We start from the raw sequence: 20328 nt of genomic DNA, 5'->3' as shown, positions 1-20328 counted from the left end.
TGAAATCTGAATATCTATTAATGGAACCCTCTGTAAATGAGACAGATATTTATTTATACCTGTATATCTGAGACACTGGGTAAGTGGAATACCTCTATAAGTGAAACGACATTGCAGGTCCCTTGATGTCTCACTTAACCAGGTTTCACTGTATAATGCTAAAATTAAAATTAAGTAGAGAACATCGCGAGATGAGAATCTGAATAGAAACGGAAGTTGAACAATAAATTTAAATATAAAGATATATTTTTCAATAAATAAAGTTATAAGTGTATATATGTTGTTTTCCTTACACATTAACATGAACATCGAATATTCCTTTACCTACCTAAAATAGTACATTCTATAGGGCTTAGATGTGTTTAATGTCTAGGTCTAAGGAATCAACGATGAAACAGTAATAAAAACAAATGCCAAAAAAATAAAACCGACTTCTATGTCACTACAAAGTAATGACGTCGTCGTCAGCCGTCTTTAGAAATATGTTAAAAAAATTAACAAAAAATAAAACCGACTTCTAGGTTACTACAAAGTCGTAGATAGCGCCCCCCGGCGCGGTGTCCCTGTAGTCTCGGGAATAGAATAGGGCTACGGTATCCCCTGCCTGTCGTAAGAGGCGACTAAAAGGGGGCTTCCGGGGTTGCGGGTGGCAAGAGTGGGAGCTCGGACCGTCCAGCAAGCAACCCCGAGAAGGACGACGGTATGTGTGGTCGCCTACCGTCGTAAACACCAGATGGTGTGGGAGGAGCCAAAAGTGCTCCCCCAGGGTAGAGCCCGATCGGGGCATTGCGCTTGGAGGACTGCGGTTGTGTTCCGTCGGAGATCCCGGAGTTCTCCAACAAGCGTTGAGGACGACCACCGGGGGGGTTTTAGTGCGGTAAAAATCCCACATAACCCGGCGTCGCTCCCACGTCGTCGGGTACCTTTTGAAGGTTTCCCCCTCGTAAACAAAAAAAAAAAAAAAAAGGTTACTACAAAGTAAAAAATTGTTCAAATAAATGTTGGTTTAGTACATAGTTCTGAAGTCGGCGCCCAATATATTTCGTTGGATAACGGCGTAAACAGCGCGTCCAATATGAGTGCCAACTTCGGAAATACAATTTGGTTTTTAAGTGTGACCATAATACACAGGATTCATTGATATAGTTGAATAATATTATGAAATAGGATAAGTAATTTACGTATTTACAAGTACCGCGGCAAGGTTGAAAGCTGTTTCATATATTATTTTGGTAATTTGATTTCTGTAGTGTTTTTATTGTGATATTCCACGATTAAACTAGAGAGGTAAGTCTTATTTATTTATAATGTATTTTATCTGTTTCACAAGTTCTTTTAATTATTTCACAAAAAATAATGATGTTTATATATTTAGGTTATACTCAAGGAAATTTTATAGAAAAAATTCCGTATACTCTTAATTGTCTGTCGATTATTTTACAGAGTTCGTAAATATTTTAATTTATGGGACTCGGATTTAATTTTCATAAACAAGTGTGTTCGTTCAAATGGTTGGTTGCTTAAAAATCTGTAAATATCGAAATTCAAAATGTGACCATTATTAATGATAATAAAAAATAGTATTATTACCAATTATGATGTTGATGAGATACATTATGCGATTGAGAGATTTCAAAAAGTTCTTAAAGTAGTGATTGAGAGCAATTGGCCAGTGTGGACAATTTTGACGTAAACCCTTCTCACTTTGAGAAGAAACCGGTCCCCAGCGGTGAAACAGTGACAAGTTTACGACTTACATTGTTTTTAGAATAAAGTCTACCTGATGGCGAGAGACTAATGCCGCTCGTGGACATCTGTAATGAAACTCTACACCTTACCCTACTAAAGATAAGACTATATTCCAACATAAGGTAGGACGCAGATGTGGGGCACCTGTCTCCTTTACTGCTTTCAAAGCGGAACACAGCAGTGCTTAAGGGTCCGTTCACACAGACCGGATCATATATGCTTGGAATTGCCGGAGCGGAGCCGCCAACTATTTCAAATAGACCGGCTGGTAAAGATCTGAAAGCGGATGCGCCCGCAATTGGAGCCAACGGCAGCGCGAGGGAGAATGAGCACGAAGTTAGAGTCGGTCAGCTCCTGTTATTATTTCACACGAAGCGCGTTCTAGCATTCTTAATTTAAAAAAATGCACATGCGAAAATAAAATACTATTACTCAAAACTCTGTATCCAACGAAATAAAAATCTGCTCTTCTCTCCGAGCCGGTCTGTCCGAACGGACCAAAACTGCTTTTATTAGGCAGAAATAGTTATGAGGGTGGTGCCTCCGAAGTCGAGCCAAAAGTGGTCCTTGTCGATATAAACTCGCGTAAAGAAAGCAGAAAATAATACTTTCACTTTAGTATTTTTCACAGATAAGCAAAATGCCGAAACCGATATGTAACAGCTGCTGTATTTTTCTGGAGCTTCGAGATGGAAGCATTCTTATTGGATACTGGAACTTGGTGAGTATCTGCTATGAAGCTGTGATATCCTAGTGGTATTAATATGGAACTATAGATTGGACATTGTCATATTGTTATTTAACTTTCATCTCGCTTCATACTAAAACGACTGGTTTACGAATGTCATAATGGTCAACTACCAATTGGTAATCGTGAAAACCACTCTCCTGATATCTACTACTCTACGGTCTACTGCTATTATATAGAGGAATGATTTATTGTTTAACACATTCCGCGCGTTACGAGCACTATTTTGCCGTATTTGGCGATCGAACTATGCGGCGATCAGTTGTCTTTGTTTTGCGCGAGGTGCGGAGGGGGATTTTATAGGTTCCCGTGCACGCACAAAAGAGATAGGCAAATTTCCGACATTCTTGCTTCAAGTAGGTTTTAATTTTGCAGAAAAAAAGTACGGCATATAATGTTGCCTTAACGCACAGAACCAAAAATATTTATCACTCGTGCGGTACGGCGAGTATGTTGCCGTAATCTTGACGCCGTACCGCACTGTTGGGGGGCGCGCGCGCAGCTCAGTGCGCCGTAGTGTTGCACGCTGCACGGTGATTGTACGTGTTGGCTGGGTAGGTGATGCTTGGTCGAAGCTCGAAAATAAAAATTAAACGGCCTCGTAAGAACCTGGATATGAATAAAATGGTAAAGACAGAAGAATAAGAAATGTCATTACTGCTACAAACAAATGAGAAAAAAACTAACCAGCCGAGAACGAAAAAAGAAGGTGAAAAGAGTAGGTACACACTGTTTATCAAGAATGAAAGGAACCTATGTATTTGGAGTGGTATAATAAAGTAAATACTAATTAAAACTGAAGCAAATAATCACTACGCATGCTTAATTATTTTTGATCTCAAATTGTAATCAATGTTCCTACTATTACCTATGTTTAAGTTGTTGATTTTGCATGACTAGAATAAATGTTGTTTTAAAAATCAAATTGTTTTCTGTTTTACAAATGTTTCCCATCACTAGCGTAATTAATACTCTATGCGGCAGGGCATGCATTTTGCCGTAAAACCACCAATTTTGATTTTTTTTTATAACTTCTGAAATATTAGGTAGAAATCCCGGCGGCGGCGGCTGTGTATATATAGATGTATAATCTATCAATTCGTATAGTATTTTTTATTAAAATCTATGGGTTTTCATGTTTTTATGAACCTTCGAAGTCAAGTGCTGGTACGGCAAAATACAAGCCGTAACGCACAGCTGGCTCTACTGGTACGGCAAGTATAGAAGTCGTAATGCATGGGAAGTAAATTTCATTTTTGCACTAACGCGGGCAATGTGTTAAGTAATCAATGCACATATTTTTGCAGATTGGCAGCATTGTAGCGGCCATATTGACATATGCATACTCGGGGGATTATCTAGAGACATCCGTACCTGCTGACTCCGACGAGGAGCCCATTGGCGTTTTCAGTTTCGTTTGCATTATCCTGTTTATCGCGGGGTTATTTATCTTTTCCATCGTCCTACTTGTAGGCTTGCACAAGGTGAGTTTTGCTCTTTAAATTTCTAAATATTTGTATGATCTACTTCAGGTAGGAACATCTAATCCTATCTGGGATTACATATGTCCATGGGCAGCAGTAGCCACTTATCATCAGGTGGACTGCATGCTCGTCTGCTACTCCTATATTTATATATAAAAAAGCTATATTTTGACAACAGTCATAACAATCTAAGATCATATTATTATAGCCGCCTTCCTCAGATCTGTTTATGCCAGTAATCTGGTGAAAATTAAATAATCGAAACTAGCGTCATCTAGCAGATTCTCTTAATGCGCCAATGAGAATATAAAATAAATAAAAACGCTTTTATACACAAATGCAATGCAATATTGTGTAACCATTTTTTTAGTCAATCGACTAATTAAGTAAGTTTAACATGTATAATCATACATAAGGTGACAAACTAGCTGACGCGACAAACGTTGTGTTGCCATATAAATAAAAAAATGTTAAGGGTGAGAACCCCTTATCACTTAGGCGTATGAAAAGTGGATTGTAGTCGATTCCAAATTTTATATGCATATTCAGTAGGTCAGATGAAAATGTACAAATGGTACAACTGGTGCAAATCGGTAAAGCCGTTTTGAAGGAGTACGGTAACTAACACTGTGACATGATAATTTTATATACAATGTGTCCCGGCATGTAGTAATAAAACTTTAACACTGGTATCTATGATCCATTTCATCGACGAAAATACCTCATATAGGGGGTCCATTCCAAAAAAAAAAAACAAAACATTGTGTTACCTGCTTCATAGTCATCGAACGAGGTACGCGTGCGCCTGCGAGCGAAGGGGTCTGTTCGGTCAACAATAACTTTTAAAGTAATAGACCTAGAGTAGTGATTGATATATCAATTTGTTTAGTAACTCAAATACTATTATTAAATTATAAAAAAATAGTAGGTCAACGCACTCGTCTGTGCGCTATTTTTGAATAAATCGTCTGGATACGCAAAAATATAGTAAAAAAAATACTTTCTCCCCACAGTAATAAAAGAAAAACAATATTTGCTAGCATTTTTTTATTTTGGTTAGTTACTTTACACATTGAGAGATAGATCACATCTCGCCGTATTTTTTTTGAGTTAAGGTTACTTTTGATAAGTTACTCGTAAAAACAAATAATCCTGTAGTTCGTTGGTGTTTTGGAATGGACCCCACATATGAGGTATTTTCGTCGATGAAATGGATCATAGATACCAGTGTTAAAGTTTTATTACTACATGCCGGGACACATTGTATAAGACAAGTTGGTACAATTTTGTAAATCATTTCAATTTTTTTATTTCTACTACAGTTTCAGTTACGAGTAATACTATTCTCTTAATTTATGCTCATTAGAGGAAAATATTGTCAAAATATCAAACGCCGACCTACAGGATAAAGTTAACAATAAACTAGAGTTTATAATTAAACTATTATAATAACAGCAACACCCGACTTCCTAATAATAATTTATTGAAAAAACCATGTACTGCAATGAGGAAACGATTAACGAATGATGAATGATGATTTTTTGAAGGTGGTAAAACCCTTTGTGGTTCGACTCCCGCGGCACCACCGCCACACCTATTTTTACCTAATAACAGCAGTGTTAGCTGCTGTGTTCCGTTTTGAAGGGTGTAGTAAGGGATACAGACTTTTCCGAAGCGTTCCAGCTTAGGGTTCGTACACAAAACTGCGATGCGACGTCGCATCGCAAAAATCTGCGAGCTTACTCGACGCATCGCAAGAACTTGCGAATTAATTCGCATCGCACAGTGGTTGTTGTTGTTCGTCACCCTGAGAGACGCTACGCCGCATGATATCGCATCGCAATTTTCTGCGTTGCGAATTCGCATCGCGTCGCATCGCAGTTTTGTGTTCGAGCCCTTATGGGTAGCGGCGCATCTATGGCCGACCTCGGGTAGGAATATCTAATCCTATCGGGGGTTGATTACAGATGTCCATGGGCGGAAGTAGCCACTTACCATCAGGTGGACTGCATGCATTTTTTATAATATAGGAGTAGCAGACGAGAAAAAGTCGTAAAATTTATATTTAAATAGTATTGAAGTGGCAAACGAGCATGTAGAGTCCGCACGATGGTTATAGTCCGCGCCAGACTGCTAGCCCGCTCTGAATATTGAAACGAGTCGCGTCCAATTGCAAATTTTAGATATTAGCGGGACGAAGACAGTGCATCCGATGCCAGCCGGAGGGCGCTGCCGCGCCCTGCGAGCGTGTGGGTGTCCAAATCATGTAAATTCATTATGTACTTAAAATATAAATAAGCGATCAGAGATAATAGTAAGGCATGTATTTTTTATTAGGCATTATTAATCCACCCCATGGATGATTTACGTACACCGTGTACTGAGCGTAGAACATTTCGTCATGTCACGTACAAAAAGTATAATTGTGCCTACGAAAAATTGAAATAGATACTTTACCTATACTTGTTTTATTACTTCATCCAAATCTTTGAAGATATTATATATAGATATACAATGGCTGGTTAATGTGATTAATTCCGTTTTATTTATCACTTTCACCAAATTCAGTATATATTATACATAATGGCTAGATATTATATATAATATTCGTATTTATCACTTTCTAAACCTGTACGCAACAACTTCAAAGCGGACTAGCAGTTTGGCGCGGACTATACCCAATTACAGATGTTGATAATGCATCCTCTGAAAGATAAGACAGTTGTCGCAAGTGTAAATCAGCCGGCATCCACACCCTACCTAAACACAAGAATTGATTCACGATGTACAATTGTGACGTTGGAACCTTCCCTGTCGAACAACATTTGTTCACCTTTTGTTGTAGCATTATCCTTTACAGGGTCTACTCGTTGTAGTATTATTATTCTCTACCGTATAATCAAAGATACGTATAGATATCTCACCGCCTTGTAATTGAAGTAATTTACGCGAAACAATACCGACATGTGCAGTTAAGTGGTGCAAAAACACGAAATCGGAGAAAAAGTGCGGAGAAATATCGTTTTATTCGTAAATGCTGTAAAAACTACATTGTTTAAATATTTTTCAAACACGAAAATAGATGACAATAACAATTTCAATTGTGAAAACTGGTTACATTTTCTTGTTAGGAGTGAGTAATCTTTACTAATCTATATGTATAATCTCTACTTTAATTGTGCCTTATTATTTTCTAGGACAAACCGGGATATGTCAAGTGTTATCTAATCTTCAATGTTATCACATTAGTGATTTTTGTCATTATGTACATCATGGACATTGTATCTGAGCCGGATGAGGATGTAATAGTTTTTTATGTCGTAATCACAGGTAAACTTTTTTCACATTTATTTGCCAAAGGATAATTTAATATTTTATTTTGTTTTTCAATATTCTACGACAAGAATACAGTCCACTTGATGTTTAATAGTTGCAATTGTTTGGCGGACTGATTTTTAATCTGTGGTGCGGTTAAGCGCGGTACGGTGTGGCGGGAGAAATTGAGTTTTGGCGGGAAACCAATTGTCACATTTGTCATTGTTAGAAAGTATTTATAAAAATATATCATCTCCCTCTAAATATTTCTTTTATTGTGATACACTCAAGAAATGTAGCTTTATAATTGCTTGTGGACATCTGTAATCAACTCCATGTAACAACCTGTACCTAAAGTCGATCACAGATGCATTGCCACATTTGAAGACTAAGATATTCATCTCGTTTGTAAGCTAGTCAACTTATCAGTCACACTCAGACTTCTCTAAAATTATTCAAAGTAGACATTTAAAATAAATTCTACATGAAAACGAATTGATTTATTTATTTATTTATTTTATTGATAACCCAGTGTGTCTCTTACCCATTGTTAATAATTTAGTTCTCAAGAGGCAGATTCGGTGTACGTGACGAGAGACACATTCGGTGTTGTCCCGAGTGGCAAATCCGGTGAACATCCTTAGTTGCACATTCAATATGTTACTATAGTTGGGCCATTACGAACGTGCGAGCTGAGCCCTAAATCATTTTTATCATAGCTCTCGCTCACACTTGTAGGCATATCGGAACTCTCGCTCGCACTACTAGTATTGTGTGTAACAACAAAGAGATTTATCGATAGTCAATAGCAGGTAATCAAGGAAAAGTTAAGGAAATAATGCAAAATATTTTGTAGGATGTATTTCTAATATCTACTTTTAAAACAAACAATATATTAAACTTAAATTAATATAGTTAGTTACGACGGCGTCGTTTATAGCTACCTGTGTCCGAGCGGAATCTCTTTATCGATAACGAGTTGTGCGACATTGTCTCATTCCTTTGATGTCATGTTTTATGACTCGAGTCGCACGTTTGTAATGGCCCGACTATAATGGATAATTCGGTAAATGTCTCCAGTAGCAAATTCCTTATACTTTACTAGTGACAAATTCGGCCACCGTCTCGAAAAGCCACGCTAACCAACTAATCTAATGTTATTTTATTCCAGTGGTCAGTGTATACTTCACGCTCGTGATCCAGAGCTACTACTGCGAGATGCTACTTAAGAATTCCAACAGATTACACCAAAATCCTCTCGTAGGCCACGTTCCTCACGGTCCCCAACAACAAAGGTGGTAGAATCCTTTGTGTAGACTACGGAGTAGCGATGCGCGATTGTTACTAAAAACAATCGAATTATTTGATGGTTATTGTGATCGATTGTATTCGAATAACTATCGAAATTCTTCGATTGTATTCGAATAACGATTTCGATTGTTCGATAGTTGGTCGATTGTTCGATTGTTGGTCGATTGTTCGATTGCCCTTTTTTTTTTTTTACTTGTTATTCGATTGTTTTTTGTTACTACGAATAAATCGACAATCGATTGTTGATTCCGTCGATTGTCGATTTATTCGATTGTTTTTTTTAGAACAATCGCCCATCGCTACTACGGTGGCGTTACCACCACACTTATTTCTGCCTAAAAATATCAGTGTTAATCGTAAATGTTTTGATTAAAAAGTTGTGGTAAGGGAAACTAATCCGAGGCGGCCCACTTAGTATTGTTAGTATGGGTGGCAGTAGCCACTTCCTTGGGAAGTTTTTTAAATAAATTACATTATATTTTTTATAAACATGTTCTTTTCTTTTCTTTAACCTTTGCCGTTTACTTCTAAAGCAGATATCAGTTTAAACAACTTTGGCCTAAGATAACTAAACTATCATTTACATTTGACAACTTCTTCATATTAGACATAAGATATCAAACTTCGATCTTGCGAGGCAAAAATTGAAAAGATCGATTATGAATAACGTTTGTAACTATTTCGAACTCTGAATCGTCCCCTTCTAGATTAATCAATGAATGTTTGTTTTTTTTTCATTCATTTGCCTATACTTTAATTTATTTAATAATATATTACGTTTTAAACCAATTACAATATTATAAAAAGTTAAACTAATAAAAAAAAAACAAATAAAAATATTTAGAGTAATCGAAATTTTTTTAACAAAAAAATACAACCGACTTCTATGTCACTACAAAGTAAAAAATATACAATACTACACACAATACACTACACACATACACTATACACTACAATATATTTCGTTGGATAACGATGTAAACAGCATGTCTAATATGAGCGCCGACTTCAGAAATATGTACTAAACCAACATTAATTTCAATTATTTTTTACTTTGTAGTGACATAGAAGTCGGTTGTATTTTTTTGTTAAAATTTTTTTTGACCCTTTTTAGTGATGACATACTAACATTTATATTAATACAATATAAAATTGTATAAACGTGATCATGAATGAAGGTAAGGTCTGAGTTTACATTGATTGGAACTGCCCGCTCGCAGTGCGCTGCCGCGCCCTGCTCGCTTAGTTTTATATTGTCTTATATGTTCCAACCTAACCTAACTAAATAGTTCATGATGAACTAGCTTTGCAATTTCATTAGAACCTACACCAAATATCTTCAAACACAACTCAATTATACCCATCGGTTGAGGAGTTACATATTTTGTCTCCGAGCCACATTCACAGACCCTTAAATAGTCAATGATGAACTGGCTTTGCAATTTCAGTAGAACCTACACCGAATATCTTCAAACACAACTCAATTATTCCCATCGGTTGAGGAGTTACATATTTTGTCTCCGAACCACATTCACAGACCCTTAAATAGTCAATGATGAACTGGCTTTGCAATTTCAGTAGAACCTACACCGAATATCTTCAAACACAACTCAATTATTCCCATCGGTTGAGGAGTTACATATTTTGTCTCCGAGCCACATTATCAGACCCTTAAATAGTCAATGATGAACTGGCTTTGTAATATCATTAGAATCTACACCAAATATTTTCAAACACAACTCAATTATTCCCATCGGTTGAGGAGTTACATATTTTGTCTCCGAGCCACATTATCAGACCCTTAAATAGTCAATGATGAACTGGCTTTGTAATATCATTAGAACCTACACCAAATATTTTCAAACACAACTCAATTATACCCATCGGTTGAGGAGTTACATGTTTTGTCCCCAGAACCCACTCTGATCCTCGTCATATTTAAATGGGACCAATTTGTAGCAATTGTTCACACACAAAATTAAAGGCATTAAAATAGGTACATAAACGGCGAAGTTATGGCTATTATATTTACATGAGTTCCTCTCATTTTCTCCAGAACCCATCGATGGATCCTAACCATATTTAAATGGGACCAAGTTCCAGCTCGTCTTTATACAATAAAAAAAGAATTATTGAAATCGGTCCATTAACGGCGGAGTAATTCGTGTACATACATAAAAAAAAAAGATACCGGCCGAATTGATAACCACCTCCTTTTTGAAGTCGGTTAAAAAATACCTAAAATTATAATAAATAAAATAACTGAGCCAGATTGCTGCCCCACGGTTGTGTACCCAAGACCGTGTTGACCGAGGTAAGCTCCAGCTCTTTGGTCACCAGAGGTCTCAATCAAGCGCGAAGACAATTCTTTATAAAATTGCTTCGCTTCCGGTCCTCACGGTCCCATCGTCTCAACTGCAAAGGGCACAACTATGTAATTCTGTGAAATAGCAACATATTTGCCTATACTAATATTGTAAGAAGTCAAACCGCTTCAAAGAGTTGATGAAGTTCGTGATCTAGGCGTTATTATTGATAGCAAATTGACTTTTAAATCTCATATAGACACAGTAGTGAAGAAATCTGCTAAAATGTATGGGTTCTTGAGAAGGAATACTAAAGGCTTTATGTCTACTAAAACCAAAATTATCCTATATAACTCTCTTGTTCGCAGCCAACTAGAGTTTGCGACAGTGGTTTGGAATCCCCAATATGTTACATACTCACAGCGAATTGAGAGTATACAGCGAACATTTACTAGGCACTTGGCATTTCACTCCTCTGGCATTTATCATCGTTCAACTTACGATGCTCGACTAAAACACTTTAATATGATGTCACTCAAAAATCGTCGCAAATTGATTAATATCATGTTTCTTAAAAAACTTATTTCTGGTCACTTAGATTGTCACCATTTACTACATAGTATAAATATCAATGTTCCCCACCATTATCCACGGCAACCTCTCACTAAAATATTTCATATCCCATCAAGTAAAACTAACCTTTTCAAAAATTCAACCCTACCAAGTATTTGAGCGGAATACAACCAAGCATGTGCATCGATATATTTCATGATACAAACCTAGGCTTGAAAAAGAAGCTAACCAAATTATTAATGTAAAATTTAATGTCTTTGTATTTATGTTTTTTATGTTCATTAATTTACCTCATAATATTTCTTAGTATATTGCATTGTGCTCGATATTTTTTAACCGTTAAAATAAGCAATAACATGTCACATGTGTAAATTGTACACGCCTATAATTGGCTTACATACATAGAAAAGTTGTATACGTATAATATTATAGTTTATAAGTTTTGTTTGTTTAGCTGTTGGCGTGGTAAAATAAATAAATAAATAAATATACCCGATTCTAAGACTATTTTTATTAAATAGGTACATGGATTTTTCTCCACATTCAGCACAGACAAAACAGGACGTCACTTCATTGATTTTAATTCTAGACTTACTGGCGCCGTCTGCCAAAGATTAGTTATGTCATAAGTTACTCATAAGCGTTGAGCCATTAGGGAAGATACCCATTTCTGTACCCTCAGTATGAGTTGTTACGTTTTTACAAAAATGACTGGTTTTGTATTTGTTTACGTATTCGTTTTATTTTGTAAACAATCGCCCGCCAGTGTAAATAATCAGTCAAACTCATGCATTAATGAGGGTGGTAGAATGCTCTGTTGTTAGACTCTCAATCTGCCAAATAACTGAAATGTTAATGTATACTTACGTACCGACCTTGAGCAAGGTAGTTCTCTGACTAAAGACTCCTTTACGCGTATAAGCCTGTACTCTGGTATCTGGTAAAATGGCAATAGCCTTATCCCGAAGGCATAGTGCGGGCGCGTGTCCGTAGGTAAAAAAGTATCTCACAGAGTCGCGCCTGCGTGAGTTATTCTATGGACCACCGGGATTGTGACCGTTACTCCCCCAAAACTTCAGTTCCTCGCGCATCTACTTCGTGTTAGCAGCACCACGCACTTGTTGGAGATAGATCAGCATTACACGGAGATAAAGGTAATCCTTTTCTTAAATAAGTAAGTGTACTTGATCTTCAGTATTCGTAACGTATTGTCTCGTATTGTACAGGGTGAATTTTTCAAGTAGGCTTTGACTATATATTTTTTTTAAACTAAAACTTGATCCTTATAAGTGCCACTATTCGAAATGCACAGTTATAAAGGTATGCGTGTGTTTTTTTTTTTCAAAATGATTTCGTTCGATCTCTTAAGAAAGATGTAGTTTTAGTTTTCTTTCAAATCGTCCCCGTAACTGTTTTCAGAATTTTTTGCTAATTATTATAGTTTCGGATTTGGCTTTTCAGGCCCACTTTAAAAAAATTAAGTAGTTATAATGCATGACAAAGTGGAAAGTCGAATTATTTCTCTGTAGTCTCCATTAACGGGATAAAGTGAATGTGTTTTTGGAGTGAAAACTTCTTTAGCGGCGTTGTGAATTTTTTCAGTCGACGCGTCAGAACACGTGACCTGATTGAAAATTTGTAAGACTGTGTGTTTGTGTACGTTGGCGCAATAAATGAATATTGTAGTTTCCCACATAAATGATAGTACTTTTATACCGATATGAAAGCAAATCAAACATTCTAAAATATCCTAAACATTCTAAAATATCAAAAATGCAACAACGTTAAAATTCAAGTTGTCAGTTCTGCCGGCTTCTCGCGGAGTGCAATTCATTGATTTTTTTAGTGGATAGGCACACACATACAGGGCCGGATTTAGAGGTCTAGAGGCCTTGGGGCAACAAAGGAGGAGGCCTCCTGGCCCCAAATTATTTTCCGAATAAAATGAACAATTTTTTCAGTTGAGTTTTTCAATAAATATTTATTGTGAAACGCAGGTAGATTCTTCTAGTATTCATGTTTGTACAAAGTACTGTAGATAAAGGTAAAACAGCGAAAAAAATATCAAAGGAAAAGATATTTTTTTTACTAGTGTTTACTAGGGGGCTCCTCTATTGTGGAGGCCCCGGGGCTGCCGCCCCGGTTGCCCTTCCTTAAATCCGAACCTGCACACATATATAGAAAAACACTGAAATTAAAACGTTGTGTTTAAAAAAATTTAGTTTGTAGCTGTCAATGATGTCTTTTGTATCATACCAATGGTGGAAAAGTGTTATTCGGGGATGTTATGGAGATAAATATAAATATATATCCGAAATGAAAACTAACGAAACTATTGGCTAATCAGAAATAATTGCGTAATCATATCTGAAACCAATATAATATATTTTACAAATCTGTATATGTATCCAGGATACGAAATATCGTATCCATAACATCTCTATTATTAGGTACCTATACAAGATTAGGTTTTTTTTTGTTTTTAGGTTTTGGATAATAATGGGACTCCCACAGCTAGATTCGTGCTGTTTTGTGCTAGATCTAAAAACTGGGAACATTGTAATGGGATGTTTAAATGCGGTAAGTGTCCAATTTTATTTTTTCAGTTTGTATAAGAACTGAGATGTTTTTACAAAGTCATCACCTATCTATCACGTCATCAACTGACTACTGTCCCATTGTGGGGCAAATTTCTCGCATAATAAAAAGGGTTTAGGTCCTAGACCACTAGTAACTGGCTGCTGCCGCCCATGGACATCTGTAATCAATCTCAGATGGGATTAGATATTCCTACCTGAGGTCTGCCATAGATGCGCCGCTTCCCTTGAGGACCAAGTTGAAACGCCTTGGAAAAGTATGTTGCCCTTACCACACCCTTCAAACCAGAACACAGCAGAGCCTAACACGGTTATGAGATTAACTGTTATGAGGCAGAAACAGGTGTGGCGGTGGTGCCGACGGAGTCGAACCACAAAGGATTCTACCACTTTCATAATTTCACAAACCCTTGAGAAACTTTTTTATAAGATCTCTCGGGCGTGCAGGTTTCCTCACGATTTTCCTTCACTGTTTAAGCAAGCCGTCATTCACTTCTAATACGCACATAACTTGAAAAATCAGAAAACCGTGCGTAGGTAGTAGATTCATGACTTTACTGATATTTTTACACCAATTCTATTATCTCCTGTTATAAACAGATAAATCTATTTTTGCGAGTGCGGCTAAAAATAAAATACTTGTCAGGCGTTTTGCTGTACATTCATCGCCGTGTTTAATGAAAAAATGAAAGCTCTAACGGATTATGAAGGTTTTATGAATTGTGGGATGATATTTCGTTTTCTTTCAAGAATTTCATCTATCGTCAAGGACATACATAAGTGTTTGAAATAAAAGTAGATTTATTTTCATACATTATTAACACGTAAATAATTTTACACCTGACCGCTCAGACTGAAAACTTTATGAAAAAAACACTTAAAAAAATCTAAGAATATTGAAAACTTTTCTAATTAAGTATATAGTTCAAATTCAATTGAGAAACTATGATAATTATTATAAAAACTTTGGTTTTCAAAGTTATGTGCGTAATAAAATTTAATTACCACTCTCTATAGTGATGACGGAAAACGCCGCGAGGAAACACGTCTGAGAGTTCCTTAAAAAATCTTAAAGTGTGTCAATAAAAAATTGGCAAGTGCGAGTCGAAATCTATTTTTAGTATATATGGATGAAGGACTACGAAGGAGAACCCTTTGTGGATCGACTCCTGCGGCACCACCGCCACACCTATTTCTGCCTATTAACAGTAGTATCAAGCGCTGCTGTGTTCAATCTTGAAAGGTGTGGTGAGGGAGATATATTTTTCCGAGGCGTTCCAGCATAGTTCTCAGGGGTAGCGGCGGATCTGTGACCGACGTCAGGTAGGAATATCTAATCCTATCTGGGGTTGATTACAGATGTCCATGGACGCCAGTAACCACTTCTCACATCTCTTCTCACTTCTCGCATCAGATGGACTGCACGCTCGTTTGCTACTCTCATATTACGTGTACATATAAAAAAATGATATACTTTATCTATTTTAGTATTCCTTATCACAACAAAGCGTTGTAAAAGATATATTGATGAAATGAAATTACAATTTTCAGGCATTTTCCTTCATACTAACGGTAATAATGATAGTCGTTGCTTGCGCCATCGAGCCGGTGAAGTACGAAGCTGATGAAGAAAGGGACGTGGAGAAGGAAGCCATGCTCACTGGCCTATACGCGATGTCCATCATCCTGGTGCTCATGTTCCTCGCCAAGTTCTGCTTTGACTTGTTCTTCGTGTACGGCGTTGTGACGGTACGCCTTTATCTTGTGTATAACTCTCGTGTCACAATGTTAGTTACCGTGCTCCTCCGAAACGGCTTTACCGATTTTCACCAAATTTTATGAATATTCAATAGGCCTGAGAATTGGCCACTATCTTTTTTCATTCCCCTTAAGTGATAAGGGTTGGTCACCCTTAACATTTTTTATTTTTATGGCAACACAACGTTTGCCGGGTCAGCTAGTCATATCATAAATTCTGTATCATTAGTTGCCGTTTAAGGGGGTTGCAGGAGGCGACCATAGATAAGTAAAGATTACTCACTCCTAACAAGAAAATGTACCCAGTTTTGAGAATTGAAATAGTTGCGTAAAAAAGTTTTGCCAGGTCTCCGTGCTAAAATTTCCCTAAAATATTTGAAATAATTATTTATTTATTATGTAAATTACGCAGTATTAGTTATTTATTCGTAAATTTTGTCTGAAAATGTTTTTATTTGTCAAGAATTCAAAAAAATAACTTACTATAATAAGCTGTTTGTGGCTTCATTCGATTTCAAGGCGGCGAAGTATCTTTACTAATCTATGGAGGCGACAAACAAAAATTTTGTTCAGAAATAATTGGCCAAGTGGGATTCGAATTCACACGTGGGTTCCGTACTATTATTATATTTACTTTTAGTATTGGTTGTGATAATTAATTTCTAACGGAATGAAATGACGACCCGCGTGGCGGAGCGGTCACCATGCCGGTCTGACGCGCGAAGGGTCCCGGGTTCGATCCCCGGCCAGACAGATATCTAAATGATGAATTTAGATTTCTGTTTCCGTTTCTGGGTGTTTGTGTATTTGTCTATGTGTGTGTTCATGGCACCCACGACACAGGGAATCCTAGTGTGGGGCTGTGAGTGTAGAAAGCTTTTATTTAAATATCTCCTATCGTTTTGTTTGCAGGAGCGTGCCGCCATTATTAAATCTTATTTCATCATGTGGATAGTATTCTTCCTGCTCTCAATGTTTACTTTCTTCGTTAACGTACGGAACTATAACGCTGGAACAATTTGCACGGAACTATTTTATATTGGTAAGCCATTCACGTGTATCTCGTTATAGCTGTAAATCTCTTTATAGATGATTCCATTCCGGTAGCATCATCACTATACACCTTTTTCTGCCTAATATCAACAGATCCGTATTTCTGCTTCATAATAGCAGTGTTAAGCTCTGCTGTGTTCTGGTTTGAAGGATGTGGTAAGGGAGACATACTTTTCCGAGGCGTTCCAGCCTAGTCCTCCGGGGTAGCGGCGCATCTGTGGCCGACCTCAGGTAGGAATATCTAAACTTACAGATGATTACAGATGTCCATGGGCGGCAGTAGTCACTTATTAAGTGGATTGCATGCTCGTCTGCTACTCCCATATTATAAAAAAGCAGAATTTAACTCTTTTTGGAACGACCGCCATATTTATTTTAAAATTCAATTGCAATATATTACCACGAGCTACGAACTTTAACGATATTAACTAAAAGAGCATATTAAATAAAAGCGAGTAAGAACGCGGACGCATACATTTACTTTTAAGACCTTACAAAGTTAGCGAATGATTTAACCGATTTGGAAGTCGATGTGTTTAACCGTGTAGTAAGACAAACGTTCATCTTGCCGCACCATTAATCCGCGTATCACATTACACGAACGGGCTTAATGACTGGATAGTTCGCGCTAAGTATCATATTCCTGAATATACGAGCTTACTTACAGAACAGTACCCTTACCATGAGTTTTTACGTTTTGACAAATATGACTGTTTTGGTATTTGTTTACGTATTGCCCATACAATTTCCAATCAGCGCCCCTAGCGGATTGTATCAACTATAGTGTCAGTAACGTAACATTAAATGTCTAAATTGACAAAATAACGCTTAATGTTTTGCCTCTCTTTTTTTGCGAACATATGAGGTAGACAAAAAGATTTGAGCACTTACTTATTGTTACGTTAATCCTACTAAAGCAAACGGAACAGAATAATGGATTGAGTAAACGTAATTTAAAATTGTGGGATGTTTTGAAAACTCGTGGTAAAGGTACAGTAGTAGTAGTAGTAGTATTTACTTCGTTAGTTGTTGTCTGAGGGTAAAATTTTGCAACTGAAGGTAGAATACTCTGACGATGTTCGACGGCAGCATCATCACACCTATTTCAGCCTAATAACCTAATATCTTCAGGGGTAGCGGCACATACAGATGTGTCGGTGCACATGCCGGCACAGAACCGACCTTAGATTGGAATCTAATTATAATTGAGGTTGATTACAGATGTCCACGGGCGGCAGTAACCACTCACCATCAGGTAGACTGCATGCTCGTCTGCTACTCCTATACTGTAGAAAAAAAAACTGAATTTTAAAACCAGTTATTATTTTAATGTCGTTGTTTTAACTTTTTGGCAGACCCATAATGGCGGACGAAATATTTTTGATGCACACACATATATCGATATTAAATATTGTTTTCTGAGAGAAAACAAAATAAAATAACTACTTTTTAAATACTTTCTTCATTTATTTTTTTATTTTCCAGCTCAGCTATACTTTCAAATATTTTACATACCTAGGTGAAATTCTTACCATTCTAGGTTATTTTGATGTATTTTCTTGGTGTAAAATAAAGGAGTTCTGTATTGTATTTTATTCTATTGTATTTTACAGGTCTCAACTTGTACGCCATTCTCCTGAGCCACAGTTTCTACAAAGTTCTCAATTGCCGGGAAGAAGTGTAAAACACATTTGTATTTTTGTCCCTTTGTTAGAGACACAAGTACTTTGTAAGCTCATGCCAATTTGTATTTACTACTGGGTTAATCGGAGTAGAACTTTCAATGGCTTTACGAGTAAGGCGAGCTTTTTCTAATAATTGGCCAAGAACGAGTCAAACTCGCAGAGAGGGTTCCGTACCATCATTTATTTTATTATTACGGTTCCAAAGTTAATATGAAGATAGTCAAAAAATAATGGCTTCATGGGAATCCTGTTTCATTTTTAACTGTTTTATTACAAGCTTTTATTTTTTATTATAGAGGCCAATACACTGTACAAATTTCAATTTTCTTATCTAATGCGGTACAAAAGCCATGTGACAGAGAAATAGACTTCTTAAATAGAGACTTCCGTTTTTACCCTTTATTTACCGAACCCTAAAATGAATGTTTGCTCCTTTATTTATCTGTATACCTAATTTGTGATACTATTATATATTGGGAAGCTATAAACTCAGGAAAACACAGCGAACACATTATAATTCTTTAATCCTTGACAACCAACTCGACATCTGTCATAAAACATTTCTTCATATATCACAATCTCTCTTTCTCTATTTTGGCCTCCCTCTACAAAAACTCATTTTCCTACAAAAACTCATTTTCCGAACCGGAATCTGCATCGACAAACTCATTATCTGTATCCGAACCTTCCTCCCCACTAACATTTTGCACCGGAGCTTCCTGAGCTGTCGGACAATATTCTTGTGACTCTACTCTACCGGTCACGCAGTGTCCCGAGACACTAATATCATCAGAATTATCAGATTCCTCGGAAGATGAGTTCCCTTTATATGCTAATAACTGATCAGCATGCTTTCTAACATACATATTTAAATCATCAATATACACATTGAACATACGTGAGCCTAGACATTTTTTAATAATACCCATTTTCCAAGTATGTTTAGTACCATTAAGGAAATAATATTTTACCAACACTTTATCTCCTACTACAAAATTTACATTTCTATTACCATTAAATTGGTTACATTGGTTCGTTTGAGCTTTCAAAACATTATTCTTGGCTGCAGCGGGTGAAGATGGTGAAGTGGCTACTGATGTTGGACACAATAAATCTAAACGACAACGCAATGGACGACCTATCATTAATTGTGCCGGTGAAAATCCAGTAGTCAAATGAGTAGAATTTCTATAATCAAATAAAAATTTATTTAATATCTTTAATAAAACTTTCTGGGTTGCGTTACTGCCCATCATCGCTTTTAGACCATTTTTAACGGTTTTTACGCTATTTTCCGCTTGCCCATTTGACATAGCATGATAAGGAGCTCCCGTTAAATGTCGGATTCCATTTACACGACAGAAAGTTTCAAATTCATTTGAGGTGAAATTTGAAGCATTGTCAGTTACCAACGTGCGCACTAAACCGAATCTACTGAACATTTCGCATAATTTGCTAATTATCGTATCACTGTCTGTTTTTTGCATTGTAAAACATTCTACCCATTTAGAAAAACTATCTACAGCAACTAAAAATTGTTTGCCACTTAGTGTGAACATATCCAAATGCACACGTTCCCAAGCGCGCTCTGGATACGGCCAGGGTGAAAGCGGAGCTTTTGGTGGATTATTTCGTAACGTATTACATATACTGCAAGAACCAATTTTTTCTTCTATATGCCTATCTATATTTGGCCACCACATTCGTGCTCTAGCTTCACACTTTGTTTTTACCACACCAAAGTGTGAA

The 20328-nt window shown here is 36.7% G+C and overlaps 1 protein-coding gene across 2 annotated transcripts; it reads left to right on the top strand.

The window, feature by feature from the left end:
• Nucleotides 1-3810: 3810 nt before the first annotated feature.
• LOC140757586 (uncharacterized) lies at nucleotides 3811-19014 on the top strand. Of its 2 annotated transcripts, none has more exons than XM_073093385.1 (5): nucleotides 3811-3981; nucleotides 13973-14066; nucleotides 15635-15832; nucleotides 16754-16883; nucleotides 18508-19014. In XM_073093385.1, exons 2-5 carry the CDS (start codon nucleotides 13986-13988, stop codon nucleotides 18576-18578), a joined length of 480 nt encoding a protein of 159 aa, XP_072949486.1. In that variant the 5' UTR covers nucleotides 3811-3981; nucleotides 13973-13985; the 3' UTR covers nucleotides 18579-19014. The 2 variants fall into 2 exon arrangements, with proteins under 2 accessions (XP_072949486.1, XP_072949497.1); XM_073093396.1 differs by lacking the exon at nucleotides 3811-3981 and adding an exon at nucleotides 12148-12640.
• Nucleotides 19015-20328: the final 1314 nt, after the last annotated feature.

Source organism: Epargyreus clarus, unplaced genomic scaffold, assembly GCF_041222505.1.
Source record: "Epargyreus clarus isolate Ecla_fem2 unplaced genomic scaffold, WU_Ecla_fem_2.2 ptg000001l, whole genome shotgun sequence".
Lineage (NCBI taxonomy): Eukaryota > Metazoa > Arthropoda > Insecta > Lepidoptera > Hesperiidae > Epargyreus > Epargyreus clarus.
The sequence above is the reverse complement of the archived record's forward strand: the minus strand, read 5'-3'. Positions and strand labels throughout refer to the sequence as shown.

Bases quoted from the DNA above. Each gene is read 5' to 3' on its own strand.
- LOC140757586 (XM_073093385.1), top strand. From the start codon at position 13,986: ATGGGACTCCCACAGCTAGATTCGTGCTGTTTTGTGCTAGATCTAAAA. The intron at 14,067-15,634 runs GTAAGTGTCCAA...TACAATTTTCAG, and splicing joins TAATGGGATGTTTAAATGCG to GCATTTTCCTTCATACTAAC. The intron at 16,884-18,507 runs GTAAGCCATTCA...TGTATTTTACAG, and splicing joins CACGGAACTATTTTATATTG to GTCTCAACTTGTACGCCATT.